General features: G+C 40.3%; 2 protein-coding genes across 2 annotated transcripts in view; one reads left to right on the top strand and one right to left on the bottom strand.

Annotated features, from left to right (window-relative positions):
• NIP7 (nucleolar pre-rRNA processing protein NIP7) overlaps positions 1-25,202 on the bottom strand; it is a 59,582-nt gene that overhangs the window by 23,920 nt on the left and 10,460 nt on the right. The gene's annotated exons all lie outside the window — the stretch shown is intronic.
• TERF2 (telomeric repeat binding factor 2) lies at positions 729-25,100 on the top strand. The gene is made up of 10 exons (XM_032424086.1): positions 729-1,138; positions 1,244-1,339; positions 1,995-2,125; positions 11,722-11,808; positions 12,833-12,979; positions 14,636-14,742; positions 16,495-16,887; positions 21,492-21,577; positions 23,475-23,518; positions 23,956-25,100. Exons 1-10 carry the CDS (start codon positions 760-762, stop codon positions 24,112-24,114), a joined length of 1,629 nt encoding a protein of 542 aa, XP_032279977.1. The 5' UTR covers positions 729-759; the 3' UTR covers positions 24,115-25,100.

The following is a 25,202-nucleotide window of genomic DNA, read 5'->3' as shown; positions in this document are numbered from 1 at the left end:
AAAGCTATAAAACTGCACGTCAAATTATTCTTTCCTGTGGGATTATGGGTGATTTAAATGTTAATCCTTTTGCTTTTTTTTTTTCTAACATGTTACTTTTGTGATTAAAAAAATTATATGTCTTATATGTCTAGAGGCTTCTGGGGTGCCGGTCATAATCTATTTCTTGACCTCGATTGGGTTTACACTGGCCTTTGTTTTAAATTTTTTGTTTTGTTTTGTTTTAAAGATCTTATTTATTTATTTCACAGAGAGAGATAGCGAGGGCAGGAACACAAGCAGAGTGGGAGAGCGAGAAGCAGGCTTCCCACTGAGCAGGGAGCCCGATGCGGGGCTCGATCCCAGAACCCTGGGATCATGACCCCAGCGGAAGGCAGACGCTTAACGACTGAGCCACCCAGGCACCCCTAAATTATTTGTTAAAAAAATAATTTGTTTAAAAATGTAAATCTGTTCAATAAACTTTCTTTTATAAAATGTGTGTTACATTTCACAATTTTGTGTTTAATAAACTGCACGTATTTCTTTTTCAATATCTTATACGTAGTCCCAATATCTTATAGCGTTCCATAACTTCGGAGCAAAGTCGACACTTAACCGCAAACCCGCTCGCTTCACCCGCCTAGACGGCTTGGACTTCAAGCCCCAGCAAGCATTGCGGCCTGCACATCGGGAACTACGGGGTCCGAGACGGGGTTAGGGATGCACGGTCTTTTCCCTCCCAGAAGCCCGCGGGCTGCTAGGAACACCGTCCGTGTCATGGCCGCGGGAGCCGGGACGGCAAGCCCCGCTTCCGGCCCGGGCGTCGTACGTGACCCGGAGGCGTCACAGTCGAAGAAGCGGCCCGGCCGGGAAGGCGGGGAGGGCGCGCGGCGATCGGACGCGATGGCGGGAGGAGGCGGGAGCAGCGACGGCAGCGGGCGGGTGGCAGGCCGGCGGGCGTCCCGCAGCGGCGGGCGGGCTCGGCGGGGGCGCCAGGAGCCGGGGCTGGGGGGCGCCACGGAGCGGGGCGCGGGGGAGGCACGGCTGGAGGAGGCGGTCAACCGCTGGGTGCTCAAGTTCTACTTCCACGAGGCGCTGCGGGCCTTTCGGGGTAGCCGGTACGGGGACTTCAGGCAGATCCGGGACATCATGCAGGGTGAGGGCCGGACCTGGGGAAGGAGGCTGGATGGAGAAGGGGATCTGTGGGGCCCGGGGGTCGGCGCTGGGGGGATCGCCGAGCCAACGATGTCTTCTTTCCCAGCTTTGCTTGTCAGGCCCTTGGGGAAGGAGCATACCGTGTCCCGGCTGCTGCGGGTTATGCAGTGTCTGTCGCGCATCGAAGAAGGGGAAAATTTAGGTATGGCAGTTTCTGTGTTCTTCTCTGGGCTTATTTATGGTTACGTTGTTGTTTTCCAACTTATGTCCGGAACTGAAGGATTCGGGGTTAAGGTGCATTACTATGTTTCGATCACAGTGGTCTTTTTCCTTCTAGAATGAGTCTGTTCTTTGGGTCTAGTTTTCTCCAGTTAAGATTCTCTTGGCTACTTTTCTATTTTTTATTTCGTCCCACCTGTTCCTCGCTTGCCCCAACTTTGCTGCAATCTAGTGAGTTATGTTAAGAAGGCCAAATTTTCCCCCATAGTAGAATGTTTTTCAGAGTATAAGCACTTTTTTTCTTTTAATTGAACTTAAGAGCTGTTTAGCAAAACTGTCTTCAGTTTCTGGTCGCTTGTATCTGAGGAGAATGTGTGTATCCTGAAATTTGAGATGCAAATGCATGTGTTAAATAAATTTTTACTTGTCTTTGAAATTATTAAAAAATAGTCACTTCAAATTCACTGGTTTGAATTTGAACTCCTAACATGTTTGTAAGCTTGTAGCCAGTATGTTAGAAAATTAAATGCAAATCTTTCTATATTTACATGTGTCTTTTCTGATAAATGTGTATTTTTGGACATGTTTTTGCTCTTTATAAAAATAGCTTAAAGCGAAAACTGTGCTCTTTGTCCTAGACTGTTCCTTTGATATGGAGGCTGAGCTCACACCACTGGAATCAGCTATCAATGTGCTGGAGATGATTAAAACGGAATTTACACTGACAGAAGCAGTGGTCGAATCCAGTAGAAAACTGGTCAAGGAGGCTGTAAGGCTCTATTTTTCTTTTCTTTTTCTTTTGACAAAAATCAGATGTCTTTGAGGATAAAATGCTTATCTTTTCTGTGTGGGGATGGAGAGAGCAAGTGAGCACACTCAAACATAGACACATACAGATGTTACATCTCTTCAAGTGACTTCTTTCTGGGCCAGGCTTGGAAAGTATTAATGGCAGGTATGCTGCTTTTGTGATTTTGGTAGTGTTCCTTGTGGCCTTGGCAGGAGAGGCCACAATACACAAGAATTGGGTTGGCATTGAAGACTGACATTTTGGAGGTTATTACACCATTCAGGAGCACTGTTAAAGGGCTAGAAGCAACTGGCCTAGGTTTTGGTCATCCTTGTTTATAATAAACCAAAGAGGATAGTTGAGGCCTTGGGAAATGTGGGACTGACTTTGAAGAGGAACATTCCCTTTGAACACACAGAATTAAAGATGCTAGGATAACCAGCCAGTTAGAAAAACAGTAATGGTAGAAGGCTGGCACAGCCAGTGTTCTTGACAAGGAAAAAGCTACTGGAGTGTCTAGGAACTTGGGACTGTGTGCTATGGCTCAGGTAGCTTCAAGTAGTAGAACTTACTTTTTTAAAAGATGACTGGCAATGGGAACCAGTCAGAAAAAGCTTTTTCTTTCTCAGTAACGAAGGCTGGGGGTGTGGAAGCAGATGTAGAGGTGGGGACTGAAGAACAACAGCTCAGCATTGCCTTGGTAGTAGAAAGTAAGGAAACTGGTAAGAAAAGAGCACCCCCTAAAAAGATGGTATCTGACATGGGGGTGGGAAGATAAAACTTTGCTTAGCAAGGAAGACTTTCTGTCCCTTAGCTGTGTGCTGGGTACTTAGGTACCCTGCTAAAAAAATAACTAGTGTGTGTGAGGTGCAGATATTTATTCAGTCAAGGACCTTGGGCAGGAACTACTTTCGGTCTTGGAAAGAATGCTCAGGTAATCCAAATTCCAAAGAGGAATAATTCCAAGAATAGATTTTTAGTATAGGTAGGTCCGGTTTGTGTTGGAGGGAAAATGCCAGAAAAGACATATTAGCAAAGGAGGGGAAATCCATGCCTCCTTTCAGAAGAGCTAAGGATCTTTTGAATGGGAAGAAATGGCTCAGTTGGTGGAGCATGCGACTCTTGATCTCGGGGTTGTGAGTTCGAGGCCCACGTTGGGTGTAGAGATTACATAAAAATAAAATCTTGAAAAAAAAACTGGGCAGGAAAGAAATGGTACCATTTCAAAGTAATTCATGTAATTCCTTTTAAGTAGGTAGCTGATTCAGAAGTGCAACTCCTTCAGAACAGAAAAGCTATAGATTTGTCTCTGTCCCCTCTTCTGGAAGAGTCTTGTGGACTTTCATCTGTATATTTGTTAATTTATTATTATTTATTAAGTTTATTGGTCTCGTTTGGGGGGCTTCCTTACGAAAAATCTGTTAGCGAAGTCTAAATTCTTTTAAAATAGTCAACCGTACTCTTAATGTTGACTCCCTTCTGCTTTTCCATTTTCCATCATGTACCAGATTTCTTGTTATACTTACCATATTACTGTTATTGCTGTGTACCAAATTACCCCCAAATCTAGCAGCTTAAAACAGGAAATATTGTCTCTCATTTTCTAAGAGTTCGGTTCAGCTGAGTGCTTCTGGCTTGAGGTCTCTGATGAGATTGTAGTCAAGTTGTCTGCTAGGGTTGCAATCATCTCAAGACTCAACTGGGGCTGAAGGATCTTTTCCCATGCTCACTCACATGGTTGTTAGCAGGACTCACTTTCCTTGCTGGCTGTTGGTTGGAGTCTTCAGCTCCTTGCCTCTCCACAGGCCTGCTTACAATATGATAGCTTGCTTCCTCTAAAGTACGTGATCCAGGAGAACAAGAGCCCAAGACAAAAGCTGAAGTCTTTTATAATCCAATTTCAGAAGTACCATTACTTCTGCCATATGCTGTTGGTCACACAGACTGGACCAACTATGGATTAGTGTGTGGAATGGGACTATGCCAGGGGTGGGGATCATTGGGGACCATCTTAGAGACTGGCTACTACAATTACCTTGAACTCTTAGTTATTAAATGATACCATATCACTTGCCTCATTTTATTGTTTTTTTTAATTTTTCATTTAGAGTCATAGGATCTGTTAATGGTCATCTTTGGGAAAATACCATGGGATGCCTAGGCTATTGAGGCTTTTCGATGCATTTTAACCTTTGTAAAGTGTCACAACAGTTCATTTAAAAGTCTATTAAGTTTTTGTTAAAGTTTATCAAATAAGTTACTAAGTTAGAACTTTTCATTATATGGTGTAGGTATTTCTGCAGGTCTTCAGGACCCCTTCAGGAATCAAAACTATTTTCATAACAGTGCCAAATCATTAGTTGACTTTCAGTGCATTGACTTTGCACTAACGGTGCAAAAGCACTGATGGATAAAATTGCTGGTGCCTTAACATGACCCAGGAAGTGGTAACTTGTACTACTAGTCTTTGTAGTCTTCATTGCCACATACTTGCAGTTAAAAAATAAATAAAAGCCAGTTTCAATTAAGAATGTCTTTGATAAAGCAGTAAAATTAATTTTATTAAATCTAGACCCTTGAGCAAACATCTTTTCAGTATTTTGTGACAAAGTAGGAAGTTTGCCTAGAGCAAACTGGCAGAAATGGCCACATAACATGATGGTTGTCTTCAGGAAGGCACTCGTGTGATTGCTTGAGTTGCATGCTGCTCTAGATGCTTTTTTTAATGGAACACTTTTCTTTACTTGGAAGAACTGAAAATTTTGGTTATTTAGGTGTGGGCATTTGGCAGTCATTTTCTTGCAAAAGAGCAATGGGAACTTGTCACTTCAAAGAAAACAATTGGTAGTGATAAAACTCAAGCTATCAAGTAAAAATTCAAATTTTGGAAAACTTGTATTGATGTACCTGACAGCCTCCTAATCCTTATGCTTTTCTGATAAGATTGATGGTGGTTATTAACAACTGTGATTTAAAAAACATTTTTAATGAATGTGTCAACATTTGGAAGATCTCTGTAACTCAGTAAATAAATATTTTCCAAATGGCCAGTGCATTAATTTACAAAATGATTCATGGGTAAAAGATCCATTTAAAATGCAAGATAGACTGAAGGATTTTAATGTAACAGATGATGAAAAGTTCACTTACCCAAGTTTGCTGTAGAGTCAAAGAAGAATATCCACAATTTTCTGAAAGGTCTATTAAAATACTCCTCCCTTTTCCAACTTCTTACCTGTGTGAGGCTGGATTTTTTTTTTAATATACTTTAACCACAACAACACATCACATCAGTATAAATGGAGAAGTAGATATGAGAATCCCAACTTTCTTCTATTAAGCCAGATATTCAGATTTGCAAAAATGTAAAACAAGGCCAGCCTTCTCATTAAACTTTTGTCTTAGAAAACATAGTAATTTTTCATAAAGTTATATTTACATTAACCTGCAATGGGTTTGTTATTTTTTAATGAATTAATGAATTAATATATATTTTAAATTTTTCTCAGTTTTATATTTCTAATATAGTGATATAATGCACATAAGCAAAAGCTCTTTGGGGGTCCTCATTAACATTTAAAAGTATAAAGGAATCCTGAGACTAAAAAGATTGAGAACTGATCCTGTAAGCTGTTAATGATATTGAGGCCAAATTGATTTTCTCTTCATAACCAAAGATTCCTCAGTTAGGTTCCCATGGAGAAGAGCAGAGAGTAAACATTCTCCCCTGCACCTTTGGTAACAGCATCTTTTCTTTTGGGGCCTTACCCCATTTTGGGGGGGTGGGTGCATAAAACACAGTCTCTAAGTACCTTAATTCTTGAAATAAAAGGCTTTGTCAGAGCTTTTTGAGCATTCCTGCTTCCCATAACAGCCTGTTTTTTTTCTGAGTTTGCTTCCTTAGCCTTTCTTTCCTAATGTGAGTTTTGGTTTTCTTTTTCTATGTGCTTTCTGCTATTTCCCCCCAAGACACCTATCTCACCTCTAATGAAAATCTATGCTTTGAATTTCCTTTTTGTTTAAGTTAGCCAGAGACCACTGCTATTAACTTACACCCTAAGAACCTTAACGGCTATATGAGAAGAAATTATACTTCTTTCTGAAAACTCTCAAGTGAAAAAAAAAAACTTCCCAGGAAATTAAAAATAGTTTTGAAAGATAAGCTCATGGGGCGCCTGGGTAGTTCTGTTGTTAAGCATCTGCCTTCGGCTCAGGTCATGATCCCAGGGTCCTGGGATCGAGCCCCGCATCAGGCTACCTGCTCGGCAGGAAGCCTGCTTCTCCCTCTCCCACTCCCCCTGCTTGTGGTCCTGCTCTCGCTATCTCTCTCTCTGTCAAATAAATAAATAAAATCTTAAAAAAAAAAAAAGATAAGCTCATAGTACAAACGTTGGAGGCAGACTTTTAATTTAGAATTTGAATGCATTCACATTTCCTTTCTTATTTCACAAATTAAATGTAGTAGGACCTGGTTCTAATTCTGGAAAAGACAGAGTAAGCATGCTCTCTTCTGTCCTTCTTAATGCAAGTATAAATCCTAGACAGAATATGTGGAGCAGCTGTCTGAGGATTCATAAATGTAAATGGTAGTACGCAGATGGGGAAGAAGACCAGAATTTGAAGATCCACCAAACTGGTGATGATTAGTATACCATTTTTTCCTTCTCTGGTATCATCTAGCCTGGACTTGAAGTCTCCTGAGAAACCTAGAAATGCACTCCAGGTGGGAACAGAAAGAACTCCAAGAAAGGCTTCCTCTGGCCTGAGGAGCAAGAAAGGGATGTCCTAAGAGTCAGGGAGGGTGGGAGAAATCCCAGAGTTTCTTTTCTCTCTGCTCTCTTGCCCTGGCACCCAGGCAATATTGCACTGGTAGCAGCAGTGGCCCAGTGACGACAGTGACAGCAGGGCTGGCACTACAACTGAAGGAAGAGAACCCATTCTCTTTAGCAGTGGAGCTGTGACCCCCAGAACTTAGAGCAAATTCCACTGCTTTTTTTTGTTTTTTTACTGTCTATCCTGCTGCTTAGCCCTGGATGCAGATACAGTGTGTGGCACAGTAGGGAAACTAAACCCCAGGAATGCAAGGCTGGTTTGAAATTTGAAAATCAATCAACGTCCTTCACTCTGTTAGTTTAAAGAAGAATGAAATATAACATCTATCAGTTGATGCAGAAAAGGCATTTAACAAAATTCAACATTAGTTCATGATAAAAACACTCAGCAAACTACGAATAGAAGAGAACTTAATCTGATAAAAGACATCTACAGAAAACTTATAGCTAACATCATACTTGATGGTGGAGGATAGAACCAAAAGGCAAGGATGTCCATTCTCACCACTTCCATTCCATATCATACTGGAAGACCTGGCTAGTGCAGTAAGTCAAGAAAAAGAAAAGGCAAGAGACTAGAGAGGAAGGGAAAAAAAATGTCCCTATTTGCAGATGATATGACTGTCCATATGGAAAATCCCATGCAATATACTAAAAAATCTCTAAGTTTAGCAAGATTGAAGGATACAAAAATCAACATAGTTATTCATATTTCCAGTATATATTAGCAGTGAATGACTTGAAATGAAATTACCAAAACAGTGCCACTTAAAATAGCCCGAAGAAAAAGAAATACTGAAAGTCTAGCAAAACATGTATAGTATCTGTATGTGGAAAAACACAAAATGCTGATGAGAGAAATCAAGACCTAATAAAATGGAAAGGCACACCATGTTCATGGACTGGAAGACAGTATAGTTAAGATGTCCGTTCTCTCCAGCTGATCTGTAGATTTAATATAATTCCAATCACAATCTCAACAGGATTTTCTATAGACATAGACTGATTCTAAAATACAAATGGTAAAAAGCAAAGGAACTAAAATAACCCAAACAATTTTGTAAAAGAACAAAGTTGAAGCACTCTCTACCCAATTTTAAGAATTACTATAAAGATACTCATGACCATAAATAAAGATTAATGGAACAGAAGACAGAGTCCAGAAATAGGCCTACACAAATATGACATTGATTTTTGACAAAAATGTAAAAGCAATGCAATGGAAAAGGCATTCAATAGAAAAAGGATAGTCTTCAACAAATGGTATTGAAACAGTTGGATGTCCATATGCAAAAACTGAACCTTGACCTCACAAAAACTCACAAAAATTAGTTCGAAATGGATCATAATCTAAATTTGAAATGTAAAGCTGTAAAGCTTAGAGAATAAGATGAAAGAAAAACTTTATGTTCTGGACTTAGGCAAAAAGTTCTTAGTTATGTATGACACTAAAAGCATGATCCATAAGAGGAAATTTTGATAAGAGGAAATAATGGTAAATTGGTCTTAATCAAAATTTAAAACTTTTTTTTAAAGATTTTTTTATTTATTTATTTGACCGAGAGACAGCGAGAGAGAGGGAACACAAACAGAGGGAGTGGGAGAGGGAGAAGCAGGCTTCCCGCTGAGCAGGGAGCCCAATGCCGGGCTCGATCCCAGGACCCTGGAATCATGACCTGAGCCGAAGGCAGACACTTAATGACTGAGCCACCCAGGCACCCCCAAAATTTAAAACTTTTGTTCAGAAAGATACTGTTAAGAGAATAAAGACAAGGGATGCCTGGGTGGCTCAGTCGTTGGGCGTCTGCCTTCGGCTCGGGTCATGATCCCGGGGTCCTGGGATCGAGTCCCACGTCGGGCTCCTTGCTCGGTGAGGAGCCTGCTTCTCCCTCTCCCTCTGCTGCTCCCCCTGCTTGTGCTCTCTCTCTCTCTCTCTCTCTGACAAATAAATAAATAAATAAATCTTTAAAAAAAAAAAAAAAGAATAAAGACAAGCTATAGACTAGGAGAAAATATTTGCAAATCACATATCTGACAAAGAACTTGCGTCCAAAATATATACAGAACTCTCAAAAGGAAATAGTGCTATTTAAAAAAATGGGCAAAAGCCTCACCAAAGAGAATATACAAATGGCATATAAACACATGACAAGATGTTCAACATAATTTAGTCTATAGAGAAATACCAATTAAAATCACAGTGACTACTAGGACAACCTATTAGAATGGCTAAACTTAAAAAAATACTGACACTAATGCATGCTAATGAGGATGTGGAGCAACTGGAACTCTCATACATTGCCAGTGGGAGTGCAAAATGGTATAGCCACAAAGGAAAACAGTTTAGCCATTTCTCATATAAGTTAAATATATTTTTTCCATATGACCCAGCAATCCCACTTGTGGGTATTTACCTTAGAGAAATGTTATGTTCACCCCAAAACCTGTACACGAACGATTTAACGTCTATTCCTAATCACCAAAAATTGCAGACAACTCAGATACCATTCAGCGGGTCAATAGATAAAAGTAGCACAGTAGCCCCCCCACCCCACCCCACCCATAGTTTCACGCCATGGTTTCAGTTACCCACAGTCAACTGTGGTTGGGAAGCGGACGATCCTCCTTCTGACATATGGTCAGAAGGTAGAAGGTCAGGAGTAGCCTTGGGCTAAGTCTTAATATATATGTCATTCACCTCACTTCACCTCATCACATAGGCATCTTACCATCTCACATCACAAGAAGGGTGAGTACAGTACAATCAGATATTTTGAGAGACCACATTCCCATAACTTTCATTACAGTATATTGTTACGTTTGTTCTGGTTTACTGTTAATCTCCTACTGTGCCTAATTTATAAATTAAACTTTATCATAAGTCGGTATGTATAAGAAAGGGGAGTGGGAGGCATCACTATACATTCAAATAATGGAATACTGCTCAGCCATTAGAAAGAACTATAGATAATGCAACAACAAAGATGGATCTCAAAGGCATTTATACAGAAGGAAAGCATCTCAGGGTTACATACTCTAAAAAAATAAGCACTACATGCTGTAGGACTCCATTTATATGACATTCTTGAAGAGATGAAACAGTGAAAAGATAAGTGGTTGCCAAGGGTTGGGGTTGGGGGAGGGGTGACTACAGAAGGGTAGCACAAAGGGAGGTTTTTGTATCCTCATTGTGGCAGTTAATAGGAGTCAATACATCTATTAAAACTCAGGATACTACACCCCCCAAAAGTCCATTTTACTGTATGCATGTTAAATAAAATTTAAAAAACATAATAAGATATAAATTATTTTATACAGAGTAAAACCTTTGAATTCTTCAAGAAAGTTATTCTGCTGAAAATGATGTAAAAGTGAATGTGGTCATCTGACTATAAAATGAAAAGACCTACTTTGTACCTTCCCTGGGCAGCAGGAATTTATGGTTGTGCCTGCTATTCAAGAGCATTTGACACCAGTTTCCTTTGCATGCTGAGGACAGAATCACCAGAGATTAATACTGCATTCCCTTTGCTATTCCTCCTTCTTTTAGTCTGTATCTCCTTCAGTTCTTCCCTGAAATGAAGATTGAAAATATCTGTGGACCAGTTTTCCTTCCCTGTTTTGTGTGTGTGTGTGTGTGTGTGTGTGTGTGTGTGTGTGTGTGTGTGGTTTCTTTTACCTTTCTTTGAGACAGGATTTAGGGTAGCTACTTCATCCTGTTAGATAACTCCAAGTGCTCCCAAGTTTTCCCTGGCTTTTCTAATTTTTTAAAAAATGACATCTATATTTTAGGGGTGCCTGGGTGGCTCAGTTGGTTAAGCAACTGCCTTCGGCTCAGGTCATGATCCCAGGGTCCTGGTCCCGATCGGGCTCCTTGCTCAGCAGGGAGCCTGCTTCTCCCTCTCCCTCTCCCTTCTACTCCGCCTGCTTGTGCTCTTTGTCAAATAAATAAATAATCTTTAAAAAAATTAAAAATGACACCTATATTTTTAAAATACCACTTAAAATTTTCGATCACTGTCATTTTCCCTCTATATATTTTCTTGGGGTTTCTTTACTAAAGGACTCTTTTTCTCATGAGACTTCTGCATCCTACCTGGAATTTTGCCCTCCTTGTGTGCTACCTGTGGATGCCCTGGGTTTGTTCATTTCAGTAATTCCCTGCACACTTGAACTCGAGTTGCCAGCTGGGGTTTAGGGTAGCGAGAGGCTGTGTTGGTTGTCCTACAGAAATGGCCTCAGGACTTTCCTGAATGGAACTAGCAGAACTCCGTGGTCAGCAAATGGCTTTTTTTTTTCCCCTCACAGTATATCCTCCCCCCTCTGTCCCTATCATTATATCAAAGATTTTGCATCCAAAAAGAACAGATCCAATTGTTCTGGGGACCTGGAATGACTCCTGTCCATTTTGCCTTTCCTTAGGAGGCCCTATTCAAATTGGGTAAATGGTCTGTAATCCAGAGGATCAGATTTTGCTTTATCAGCTATTTTTTAAAAATCCAGTGTAATGTTGAAAATCTGCTCCCCTACACAATGAAAGAAGAGTGCTTACAGTTGTTCATAATGCCTGAGCAGTGATTGTTAGTTTTTAAGTACAGGAATTTGACAGAATGTGAAAAAGTTCTTGGGTATATAAGACTCATTTTTACTTTTTAGTAGTTTATTTTAGTATCTGATATTCTGATTACACCTGTCATTATACAACAGTTAAAAAAAAAGGTGTTTTTTTTTCCCCTTTTGTAGGCTGTCATTATTTGTATCAAAAACAAAGAATTTGAAAAGGCTTCAAAAATTTTGAAAAAACATATGTCCAAGGACCCCACAACTCAGGTAAATTTGATATATTTTTGCTCCCATAACTTAAATCCATTTCATTGTTTTTTGTGGGGAAACAGGGAAAGGGTTCTTTGTCAGGAATTTATCTAAATATTTGGCACCTTTAGCATGTTGTCTTCTATATCCAAGATAGCTTACTGTGAGATTGGCTTTTCATAATTTATTTTTCATTATACACATTACCTAAATTATTTTCTTGCCCATTTCTGTCAGGTTTGTGACAGAACTTTATTTAAGTGATCAGCACCAGATATTAAACTATCAAGTTCTGTAACACTTCTAACTTCATTTACGTAAATGCTGATCCTGCAGACTTGAGAATCTGCCTTGGTGAGGACTTAATTCCTCTGTTTTCTGGTGTCAAAAGCTCTGTTGGTGTCCTTTTTTTTTTTTTATAAATCTGAGTTCTTGAAAAGGTAATACATGTACATAATAAAATTCAAAAGGTACAACAAAAGAGCTTAGCTCATCTCTTAAGTCAGCCACCTCATTCCTCTCTTCATAGGCAACCAGTTTTTTTCTTTATCCTTTCAGAGATATTCTGTGCATATGCAAGCAAACTAATGTGCATCTGTGTATATATATACATGTATATCCATTCTTCTTGCTCTTCCCATATGCACATGTGAGCATATTCTACACCCTAATTTGAGCATTTCGTAAATTGCTTTTTTCACTTAACATATCTTGAAGATTGTTGTGTATTACCACATAAGGAGCTGCTTCATCCTTTTTTTTTCTTAAGTTTAAAAATCTTTATGTAAATGTATAAAGGTACTTTAGATCCTAAGCTTCATCTTTTTTTTATAGCTACATAGTAACGCACTATGGCTGATCCATAATTTATTGACCTGTTCTTTGTGGTACGCTTGCATAAATCTTCCCCTTCCTATATATATACCAGTGATTGCCACTGACAGCACTGTGAAAGTTCTGATAGTGTTGTCTCAACTCACCATCATTGAATTTTTACTGGAGTTCTCCTTTCTTATGTCACAAATATCGGTCCTTTGTGTAGAAGCTGAGAAATGATCTCCTGAACATTATCCGTGAGAAGAACTTGGCCCACCCTGTTATCCAGAACTTTTCCTATGAGACCTTCCAGCAGAAGATGCTGCGCTTCCTGGAGAGTCACCTGGATGATGCAGAGCCCTTCCTCCTCACGGTGGGCCTTGGCCTTCTCTTCTCATAACCATGATGTGGCCTTGAGGATGTGCAGGCAATTAGAAAAGGACAGCTCTTTTTAGAAGTGAAAAGAGTAAATGTGTGTAAAAGACTTTGAATTATATGCACTGTCTTCCTTAATTAAATGCCTTAAATATACAGAAGCAGAGATCCTGACAGAGGCAAAATGGAACATACCTGGTTTCCCTCACCTCCCGTTTATACCTTCTACATGTGATTAATCTGTGTGGCTAAAGTAGGGGCACACCTACAATTAGTGGTGGTTCCCAAAGGAGATGAAATTTGAGTTCCGTTTGGGAGGAAGAGTGGTTTGGTAGACATGGTGTGATGGGGTTGTTAACAGGAAGAGGGAATAACTGGAGAAAAAAGGTGTGACTAGTAGTATGATAAGGGAAAAGAAGCCAAATGTAGACATTCTTTAATTGGATCAAAGTGATAAGCAGAAAGAATGGTAGCAGTGAGGCTCAGGACAGCATGTGGAAGAATTAGAACACAGTCTGTTCTAGAGGGTGGGCTGTGATATTGGGTAACTGAGTGAGAAGTTTTGTTGTTGGTTATTTTGTTTGTTTGTTTTTAAATCACCAACATTTAGAGAGTGTTGAGAATATCTTAGTTTGGGGTGACTGGCTGGCTGAATCAGTAGAGCATGCAACTCTTGATCTTGGGGTTGTGAGTTTGAGCCCCACATTGGGTGTAGAGATTACTTAAAAATATCTTAAAAAAAAAAAAGAAAGAAAATATCTTCGTTCATAACAGTAGATCTGCCAAGCCCATATTAGGATAGTGTCATTGATCGTAGCAGTCATTTGGCAGATGTCAAATTATCTGCAAAGCAGATAGTTTGGGATATTCAGGGTACAAGTGTCAGGATACTTGAGCCTTGCCTACTGTCCTTTCTCTTATATTACAGATAACTGGAAAATAACCTGTCACTGTTTCTGTGAGGGGAGAGACCTCTGAGTTCTTAAGACATTACTTGTTACAGGCATACGTATCTGAAACAGAATGATACTGGACTGATTAGAAATTTATAAAATTTTAGTCAAAGGGAGACAGATGAGCAGTTGGAGTCAGAGCAAGATTGGCCCACTCAGGACTTTATGTGGTATTAGTTAGGATTTTCAGAGTTACCAGGCACAACATATTTATGGGAATATAGTTACAAAAAATTTTAGACACAAACTAAAAGACACCAACATAAACATTAGTTATCTTAAGTTTGAAAAAAAAAAGTCTGACTTTTGTGCATGACCCCAAAGGTATATTTGGCATTCAGAAACTAGATTAGGGATGAGATTGGAAGAACAGCGAAGGAAGGACAAAGTAAAATTACACACTTAATTTGTTGTCCAAAAGGTTAAAGAATTCTCGCAAGTATCAGGATGGTTAGCACCACTCAAATTGAATTCTCCTTTAGTATAGAAAACTGTGAGCTCTTTTTTGAAGAAGGAAAAAGCAAGACATTTGAAATAGTTCTTGTGAGTTCTCTCCCTTTCTATGTCCTCCTCTAGTTTATGCCTAGATTGGATTTATAAGTGAACATGTTTGCATGTTGAGTATGTATGTTTGTGGTGAAAGAAGAGAATTAATGAAATTCTGTGGCTTCCTCTTCCTGATGACATCCTTCTTTTCCCAGATGGCCAAGAAGGCTTTGAAATCTGAGACTGCTGCGTCAAGTACAGTGAAGGAAGATAAACAGCCAGCACCAGAGCCTGTGCAAAAGCCACTCAGAGAACCTGCAAGGTGAGAGCGATGCCCTTTTGCAGTCTTGGGCGAAACACAAGGGTGGTAGTCTGTTGGAAGCAGTCTGCTTAGAGCAGAATCAGTTCTTCCTGGTACTGAAATGTTACTGGGTTAGTTGTACCAGGCACTGTGGGAGTTAACAGAGCATGCCCCGGGAAAATGAGTATATTGAAGACAGGATGTCATATCCCTGACAGAAGTTCCTGACTGGCTATTCCTCAGAGGTTCTTTCCTTCTTTGTTCTCCTATCCTTGCCTTGCCCATATCTACACACTGCTTCCTTGTGGATACCTGATCTCTTAATGTAGTGTTCAGACTTGTGAATCAGATTCCCAAAACAAGTTTTTAAAGTAGGGATCAAAGATCAGATGCCTTTGGGGGCCCAGTAGGAAATGTACAAGAGTGGGTGTAGGATAATACAGTTCAGAGCATGTGAGTGTGAACCAAAGAGGTCATGCTTTTCAGCTTTGTGTGATTGTTGCTATGTGGGAATATCCAAGGATGCCCAAACTTTAGTTCAAATTTTTGTGTGAGACATCTAGGGTTTTTTGTTTTTGTGGTTTTTTTGAGCTTTCCCAGTTTCTGAATGTTGGCAATTAGTCCAACTAAAAAAAAAAAAAAACTTGCATAGGTTAGGCAACAAGACATATCTACCAGATAGGTTTGGCTTGTAGGCTGCCAGTTTGCCCTTTCCTAACAGTTTTTATTTAAAGTATACTAGTGGGGCGCCTGGGTGGCTCAGTTGTTAAGCATCTGCCTTCGGCTCAGGTCATGATCCTAGGGTCCTGGGATCGAGCCCCGCATCGAGCTCCCTGCTCTGGGGGAAGCCTGCTTCTCCCTCTCCCACTCCCCCTGCTTGTGTTCCCTCTCTCGCTGTGCCTCTGTCTCTCTCTACCAAATAAATAAATAAATAAATATCTTTTAAAAAAAAATAAAGTATACTAGTTATTCCAAATGATAGATGAACTTACCTTTATTATGAAAAGGCAGTTTCTCATTGTTCTAAGACTGTGTGGCACACTTCTAACTTGGAGAATTCTCAAAAGTCCCATTTAGAAGTGTACTGTAGGAGGAAGGGGGCAGAATGGAGACCAGTCTTTTCCTTCTCTCACAGGAGGGTTGGACTGGACAGCAAGGTGAGACTGCTAGTTGTCGGTTGGTTGCCCAGGCTGACCTGTAGCTGTTAGGCACTATACAGAGTCCTTACGTAGTGGAGAGCAGTGTTGTACTGTGCTTTAGTTCATGCAGACAAAAAGGTTAGTGCACTGGCTAAAAAGGTCTCTTGGAGGGGGAGTGTCATTGGTTCTAGTCCTTTAAAGTTCTTACTTGGAGCTTAAACTCCAGAGGTCAACTTACATATTTAAAGCCTCTACTTATGCTTATAAATGGAGCTTTATAAAGTTGTTCTGAGTTTTTTTTTTAATTTTTTAAAGATTTTGTTTATTTGTGAGAGAGAGAGCACAAGCAGGGGGAGCTGCAGGCAGAGGGAGAGGGAGAAGCAGGCTCCCCACTGAGCATGTAGCCTGATGTGAGGCTCGATCCCAGGACCCTGAGATCATGACCCGAGGTGAAGTAAGACGCTCAACTGACTGAGCCACCCAAGCACCCCTCTTTTATTTTTTTAAATGAAGAGTCCTCAACTCGAAGAGTCCTCTGTCTCATATGAAGCTTCACACTTCAGAAAAGTTGTGGCTCTTTGGATGAGCATCAGTAATGGTGAGATTGATCTTTGTATATTTGCTTTATATATAGGCAGTTACGGAGTACTCCAACCACCATTGGAATTATGACCTTGAAAGCAGCTTTCAAGACCCTGTCCAGTGCACAAGATTCTGAGGCAGCCTTCTCAAAACTGGACCAGAAAGATCTGGTACTTCCTAATCAAGTGTCCCTGCCATCACCAGCCCTCAAAAACAAGAGACCAAGAAAAGATGAAAATGAAAGTTCAGCCCCTGCTGAGGGTGAGGGTGGCTCTGAACTGCAGCCCAAGAACAAGCGCATGACAATAAGCAGATTGGTTTTGGAGGAGGACAGCCAGAGTACTGAGCCAAGCGCAGGTCTCGACTCCTCCCAGGAGGTCGTCCCAGCATCACCATCCAAGCCCACCGTTCTCAACCAGCCCCACCCTGGGGAGAAGAATCCCAAGTATGAAGACCTTCTTTGTAGCAGTTTTGGGGCTGGTTGGTGGTCCTGGTTGGGCCTGGTATTGCTTCCATGAATGAAGTAACTTTCAGCTAAGTTATTCACCACCAAGGCTTGCTCAGACTGCTAGAATGTGACTTGGGAGTGGGGAGTGACAACATAGCCATCCCTGGCAGTTCTGAAGCCCCACCTGTGGGCTTCCAGGCATTGCTCTAGGCATGAGTGAGGATGGAAGGGTTTCAGAGCCTCCTACTCATTGCTGCTTTCATTTTTAGTAAACTTCTGAGTGCCCTGACTACTAAATATCAGTCTTCTTTGTTAAAAGAAATTTGTTTGAATTGGGCTACTTTAGACTTTGATCTTAAAAAAGATTTATGAATATTTATAGTTTTGCACCTTCTAAGAGCAATTAAGACTTGGCAAATTGAGTAAATATCTACTCATCTCTCACATTCTGCTAGGTTCTATGGGGCAGTGGTTAGAATGCTTTTATTTTGCTCCCCATCATGACCCCCAGCCTGGCTTTCAAGTTTTGCTACCCTTTATGCCCTCTTGTGGATCCTTCCTCCAAGCAAACTAGTTTGCTTGTTCTCTCTGGAACACACTCTGTTTTTGCTACTGTACTCTTCTTGCTTCCTGTCATTCCCCACAGTTGGACTATCATTCCTCCATCATTGCTTGTGAGAATCCCATCCATCCTTCAAAGGGAAGAGATATTGATATTGACTAAGTACTTTCCATGGGCCAAGCACTTCTCACATATTATTTTACTGAATCTCTAGAATCCTCATTCTGTGAGTGATATATTAGCCCCATTTTAGAAGGTTTAGGAAAAGTTATTAACTTGCCTGAAGTCACAAACCTGAAAAGTGGCAAAGTTGGGCTTTGGGATTTTTTTTTTAAAGTAGGCTCCACACCCAGTGTGGAGCCCAATGAGGGACCTGAACTCAGATCTTGACTCAAAGTCCATGGCCTATACAACACATACACCAAGCTGCCTCTTAAAATTCTGCCTCCTCCATGAATCTCCCCTGGTCACCCTGCTGTTAGTGATCACCTTGCTGGTCTCCCAAGGCCATTGCCATCTCTACCACTGCTCTGTTGTAGCTGTGTGGGGACCTATGCTCTGACATGCACGTGCTAGATGCCCAGAGAGGCTGTGACATCTAAATGATTAATACTCAGGCTTAAATCTTCACTATATGTACCACTACCTGCATCTGGAAGTGAGTGAGTCACTGGCCGGGCGCTCAACACATTTTATTCTCCTTTGATACATGATCTCCTTTATTCCTTCCAGTAGTCCTATAAAGTATAGCTGTTATTCCCATGAACAGATGAGGAAACTAGAGAGAGTACATGGTTACAGTGGTTTTATAAATGGGAGGATTTGTGAAGGTTTAGACCTTTCCACCTCTCTCATGTGTCAAGGGCATGAAGTATGATGGGTACTCTAAAGCAGAGGTTGGCAAACTACAGCCCCTGGGCCAAATCTACCTGGTACCTGTTTTTATAAATAAAGTTTTATTGGAACTCAGCCACGAACATTATATATGTATTGTCTGTGGCTGCTTTTGATGCTACACTGAGTTGAGTAATTGGAACAGAGCCAGTAAGGCCTGCAAATCTGAAGATATTATCTGTACCTTTATAGGAACAGCCTGGTTGTAAAGGAATTGTGTGAGTTACCCGGGAGCTCCAGGAAGAAGAGCTGAGTCTGCTCAGCAAAGTTGTGGGTAGATCAAGCCTTGCAGAGGAGCAAATGTTGAGCTGACCTTGAAGGAAGAGTAGGAAGTCATCAAGCATATTGCGGGGTGGGGGTTCTAGGCAGCAGAAACCCCTTGTATAAAGTTATGAGAAAGCCTGGTATGCTCCAGAAATGTCATATACTCTGTATGGCAGAAGAATATAATGCACAGAGAGGATGAAGGGAGAAATGTCTGGATGGGTAGATGGGCCAGGTCTTGAGTTCCTATTGTATTCTATCAGGCGGAGGTTCTTAAGCTGGGTTTCGCATCACAATTACCTGTGGAATGTTTAATAAAATACACAATCCCAGGCTTCTGAGTACTGAATTAGAAGGGGCAGGGGATGGGTCTGTAATCTTCTTTTCTAACTGTGCCCCCAGATAATTCTAATACAGCTAATCTGAGGGCCTGATGAGCTACCATTGATGGCTTTTGAACCGGCACTGAGGCAAAGGAGACAAGATGGGTGGCTGGAGACTGCTACGGGATGAGTAGTTAGGACCTGGAGGAAGCTGGGCTGGTGGAATTGAAGGCAGGATTAGGTGTATCACCTGGAGGGCAGGGTCACAACTACTAGATTTTTATATGTTCTATGGCACTTGGCAAGGACAAGTGCTGATTAGATATTTATTGACCAAATAATTCTTGGTTTTTGCAATTTAAAGGGTCATACCTAAAACTTCTATAAAAGGCCAGCAAAGGGTTAACATTTTAGGCTTTCTGGACCACTTGTGTCTCTGTTGTTTATTTTTTGTTTTGTTTTGTTTTTTTTACAACTCTTTGAAAATGTAAAAACCATTCTTAGCTCAAGGGTTGTACAAAAACCAGCCACAAGCTGTAGTTTGCCGACCCCTTGAGACCAGACCCCTCTAGCCCATTCATTGCTCATCAAGTTCTAACTTTACAAATAGGAGCTTAAGGACCAGGAAGTGACCTGATTTGCCCAGGACCGCAGAGCCATCAAACGGTGAGATGAGGACCCAGATCTCAGCCTCTTCTACAATAGAAGTTAGGCAGTACCAAACATTTGTACACAAAGTAAGTGCTGAGTTCAAAGGAAGAGCAGGAGGTTACCAAAGTGGTCTGTGCAGATCGTCTGCAGGAAGAATGAGCAGATAACGCAGGTGGAAATGACAGATCCAGAGGTTAAAATCAGTTTTATCCCAGCATGGGGATAAGCAGGTAGAAAACTGAAACTATAATTCTGACTTATTTATAAATAGTAATTAACACAGTTAATATCCTGAAAAGGAAAAACCTCATGTAATCTTTTCACTTGTCTCAAGCAAATTATTCTCAGAAATAACATTTTGGGGGATATGAACCAATTCAAACATAATGAAAAGTAGATGGCTCACCATTTGTCTCAGCCATGTAAGTAATTTCATAGAAAACTCATGGAACTCAAATTTTTTTCAAGTCTGTACTTCTTAAACAAACTGCTTTCATTACTCATTTGCAAAATACCTAGCCAGCCTTAAAAATAAACCTCTGGTCATAGTGGGGGAAGGAGCCTGAGGTTTGTCTCTACTCTCTTGATCAAGTGTTACAGGATTTGATCTATATAACTTCTTCAAATTTAATTCAGATACTTCTCATGTTGCTTTGTAATAGATGTTACAGTTCTGAGGTCAGATTTGTGCTGTGTTCTGTTCCCAGGGCAATTGTACTATTAATCAGGTAAACACGGTTACAGTTAGAAAAGACTGACTACAGTTTTCATTTATTCAATAATTTGGGTTTGGGATTATTTTTTAGTTTTGGGATTTTGGGTTATACTCAAGTATGTAACATTTCATGTGCACAGAAAGGATTCTTATTTGCTTACTACTCTAATCTTCAATGGTATAATTTATTTGCAGCTCTTTGATAATCCTGTTTTTACTTCAGCACGTTTTTCCAGCTGCTGTTAGGGTATGTGTTACCGTGCTAGGTGTTTGGGATGGACAGATGAAGATACAGCCCTTGCCTGCAACGTGCTTATGATTAGGGTGTATGTTATGAAATGGCTGTTTTAATAAAGTGGAAGCACAACCACAAGGGCAGAGGAGTGGGGTTTTTTTGTGTGTTGGGGGCCTAGATTTAGGGCAGGCTTCATTGGGAATGATGGCCTTAAAAAATGGGTAGAATTTTACTTGGCAGGGAAGGGAATCCTAAGCAGAGGGAACTGTAGAGAGGAAAGTATAGAGCTTATAGAAGGAAAAGAGGAGCAGAAGGCGTGGCTCTGCTGTTTGTGCTGATGCGGTTGTGGGGGCAGGGTTGGAGAGAGGAGGCTTTGGTAGCAAGAAACTGGCTGGAGCCAGAGTGGATGATCTTGACTGATCCTCCATACAGGCTTCATTGTTGAGGCAGTGAGAAGTGATCATGGAACAGAGAAAGGATGAGGTAATTTTAGACTGATGTTCAGGTGGTTTTGGAAGGGGAAGGGGCTAGGGACAGAGACTCCAGTTAAGAGACCAGTGTAAGGTACCATGTGCTTGGACAAGAGCGCAGTCCAGAGATAGGACTGGGCATGTCTTTGAAGGACTGGGAGCAGTTTGCTCATTCTAGGTTAGAAGAATGCTGAGACCTTCAAAATCAGAGTCAAAACCAACCAAACAAAACCAGGAAAATGAGCAGATTTTGAAGGGGTTAGTGGTGTATTCACTGCTCAGTTTGAGGGATGATCCTGCAGCCTGTGGGAGGACGACATGGAGATGCCTAGCCAGGTCAGCATTTGGGAGTTGTGTGTTAAGTGAATCTCAACTGTGGTCACAGCAGAACAGGGAGGAGTATAGGCTGTGAGAGAGCCAAGGACAGAATATGGGATGACCCCAATGATCTGTTTTACATCTTGTCCTCTTGTTGATCTCCCCTCAGAGTACCCAAAGGCAAGTGGAACAGCTCTAATGGGGTTGAAGAAAAAGAGACATGGGTGGAAGAGGATGAACTGTTTCAAGTTCAGGGTAAGCTAGGACATTCTCCTTGGTCCTTGATATTAGCTGAATGATAGATGCGTGTTACTATCACATTAATGTTATAAAAACTGCTTGTCTCCAAACTAGAAAAAGTCCAGTAAGTTCCTTACTGTGATTCATGAGCAGTCAGTTTTATGTCCTTTCCCATTAAACAATGGAGACTGTCAAAGCAGCACTTTATATTTAAAGAGAATGCCTGGTTTTGTTTTAATAAATCCTATATCTAATTGTAGCTGATGATCTTCCTAAAGTCTTTTAATTAAAAAAGGTAGATGTGGTCATTCCTTGTATTTCCTGTTTAAGTAAAAAATCTCTTCCCAGTTTCAATATATAATTTTTTTTCTAAAAGAGGAAACTTTAATTTTCCATAATTCATACTAAAGTTCATAGCATTTGCAGTAGAATCTCTCCCACCACATACTTTGCATTCTAATGGAAATATCATAATCTTGGAGATTCTAAAGACTTTGGTAACACAGCAACAGTAAACCTCTGCCAGCCCCAAAGGTTTTGTCCTTAAAAAGTACCTTCATTGGCACAAACATAGTTGGCAAGATCAAGATCACACAGGAAATGGGGGAAGTAATAGAAAATCAATAAAAGTGGCATAAAATATTTAAAAACAACAGGATATAAAAGTTCTAGAGAACATCCACATCCAGTGCAGTCCAGATTTGTCAACTTTAAAATCTGCTTCCACTATAGTATGAAATACTTCATAATTTAAAACTAAATAATCTGCTCCTCTAAGTATCCCTTTTCCTGAGCCACCTTCATTGTTTAGGAAGCACTGCTAGGACAATAGCATCTGCTGAAGCAGACATTCAGCAAATCATGTTTATGCAACTTTGCCTTTTCTTGCAGCTTTTTAATGGCTCTTGTTGGCTTCCAGTGGCATGTTTTTTTATACTAGTAGACCCTTCTGTAGTCCTCTGGCCTTTAAAAAAATTATCTTGGTGCATTTTTTTGAGGCCTCATGTCTTTCCATATGGTGAGAGGGTGGAGCTTGAGCAGATCTCCTATGGTCTCTCTGAGTGGGGAGCAAGAACTCTCCTGTTCTTTTGCTTAAGGAGCTGAACCACATATTATTTACATAAAATGATCAGGGATTTGAAAATTCTGGCATAAAACAGTAAAATTGTGTTATTTCAAAGCAGTGGTTAGCAAGGGGTTACAAAGCAGAAATTACACACACACACACACACACACACACACACAAGTATATAATACAGTCGACCTGTAAACAACACAGGTTTGAAATGTACAGGTCCACTTATACACATTTTTAAAAATACAGTATAATACTGTAAATGTATTATGATTTTTTTTATGATTTCCTTAATAACCTTTTCTCTAGCTCACTTTATTGTGAGAATATAGTATATGATACATTTAACATGCAAAATATGTGTTAATTGACTGTTTATGTTATTGGTAATGTTTCTGGTGAACAGTAGGCTATTATTAAGTTTCTGGGGAGTCAGCATGGATTTTTGACTATATGGGGAATTGGTGCCCCTAAACCCTGCATTCTTTAAGGATCACCTGTAGATGTGTATATATTAGGGTTTTAAATACCACAGTCCCTCAGTAATTTTAGAAAATCATGTAGGTTTTACTAAAGAGCCTGAAATCCATCACTAACCAATATTTATTGAATGTCTGTATGTAAAATATTTGCTTTGTACAGATTCTCATTGGCTGAAATGATTGATATCTTCCAAACAAAGGACAAAAACAAATTACCCTTCAGTGATATCCTTCTTCTCTCAATGTTGGGAAATTTCAGTCAAGTTTTCCCTTTAGGAACATTCTATGTCTTTTTCTTGTGGTTTGTGCAGAGAAAGGTGAACTCTGAAATGAGTCTACTTTTAATGTTTTCCAGCAGCACCAGATGAAGAGAGTACAACCAGTATAACAAAAAAGCAGGTAATTTAAAATTACTTTTTTTTTTTTACCTTTTCTGGTAATGTGGGTAGAATAGAGGTAAAATAATCACATCTCCTAGCATAGGCTACCCATGCACCTGTAAAAAGGTATTTTGCAATTTTCAGATAATCCAAACTGAGTTAAAGTAATAGTTATTTTCTGGAAGAAAAATCTGGAACAGAAACCTGACACATTCTCCTGACCATGAACAACATAACGTTTGAAGTTTTGAATGCAGAAGTGATTAGGATGAAATAGGAGGACATTGAAAATTATTAAATGTCTAAATCCACAGTGTTAACTTATCTCTATCGTGTTTTAAAAATATAAACCCTTCTTTTGGGTTTAGATTCTTGTCCTAGGATTCTTGAGTTTACCTCTTAACTATATGAAGTGGAGAGACAGGTTGTGATAAATATTTTGGTCTTCTTTTGCAGAAGTGGACTGTAGAAGAAAGCGAGTGGGTCAAGGCTGGAGTGCAGAAATACGGGGAAGGAAACTGGGCTGCCATTTCCAAAAATTACCCATTTGTTAACCGAACAGCTGTGATGATTAAGGATCGCTGGCGGACCATGAAAAGACTTGGCATGAACTGAAACAGGCTTTCATTTCCACAGAATTCACAGGAGCATGGTTCCTAATAATAGCCCCTGATAGTCTGTTGTTTCTTTCAGAAGCTGGGCTGGAATGAGAATTTTGGGCATCCTCCTCCGACATGGGGGAGGTCCCAGTTCTACTTCATCGATGTTGGAGATCATGGAGCTGAGAAACAAAGCCAAGTCCACCCCATGTCCTTGGCAGAGATGACAGGCACATAGCTTGTACAGTGCCAGAATATCATTAGTATTTCCCTTCTTTAGTGGTTTGCTTGAATTTAAATCCCTGGTAATCAGTAGAACCTTCTCCTAGGAAATGGTGGAGTCTGTCAGGAGCCACTTATGACTCTGACCTGTTAAAACCAGCAACATGAGCATTATTTGGAGTGAACTTGTTCCAGGTAAAGCTTTGGCCTTCTGATGCAAATGCAAAGGAACTTCATCTGTCATGAACCCAGGCTGATGAGAGCCCAGTCCTGGTGGAATCAGAGTCTCTTTTAAAAACTCTTCAGCCAGTTGTAACATCAACATCTAGACCTGACAGCCTTGGCATTTGCTCTTAATATTTGCTGGGCTACGTAGGCAGGTTTAACCTCCACCTCTCCTGTGGTTGAACCAGTGTGTTTTTTTGTAAAACGGTGATTGTAGATAAGCTTAGCCTTTTTCTCCATCCCCTCTGCCCAATTCCCTTCCTTATGCTGGACTTTTAAAGCTTAAAAAATCCTGACTGAATATAAATGCTTAATTCCATTCTTTGTGAAATGGTTGCTTCCGCCTGATACCCTTATTGTGCTGTGTTAGTGTCTTGCTCTAAAAGTCAACATTCCCTTCTCCTTTTGTACTGTGTTGTGCTTGCTGTCTCTCTCGGACATCCTTAAAGACTGTCTTTTTGGCACACACACACAAAAAATCAGTAAAGTGTTTTCTGTAATCTTTTTTTAAAATATGAGAACTAATTATTGTCCATAACTTGTAGCATTCTTCATTAAAGTCTTGCTTCTCTCAAATGTTAAGTAGCTATTTAATTCCAGCACAGCATGTATGAGCAGTTGGAGGTAGCAAAATGTTGAACAAGCTTTGCTGAACCA

This window comes from Phoca vitulina, unplaced genomic scaffold (assembly GCF_004348235.1).
Source record: "Phoca vitulina isolate PV1807 unplaced genomic scaffold, GSC_HSeal_1.0 scaffold30, whole genome shotgun sequence".
NCBI classification, from domain to species: domain Eukaryota; kingdom Metazoa; phylum Chordata; class Mammalia; order Carnivora; family Phocidae; genus Phoca; species Phoca vitulina.
The sequence above is the reverse complement of the archived record's forward strand: the minus strand, read 5'-3'. Positions and strand labels throughout refer to the sequence as shown.

Bases quoted from the DNA above. Each gene is read 5' to 3' on its own strand.
- TERF2 (XM_032424086.1), top strand. From the start codon at position 760: ATGGCCGCGGGAGCCGGGACGGCAAGCCCCGCTTCCGGCCCGGGCGTC. The intron at 1,139-1,243 runs GTGAGGGCCGGA...CTTCTTTCCCAG, and splicing joins GATCCGGGACATCATGCAGG to CTTTGCTTGTCAGGCCCTTG. The intron at 23,519-23,955 runs GTAATTTAAAAT...CTTCTTTTGCAG, and splicing joins CCAGTATAACAAAAAAGCAG to AAGTGGACTGTAGAAGAAAG.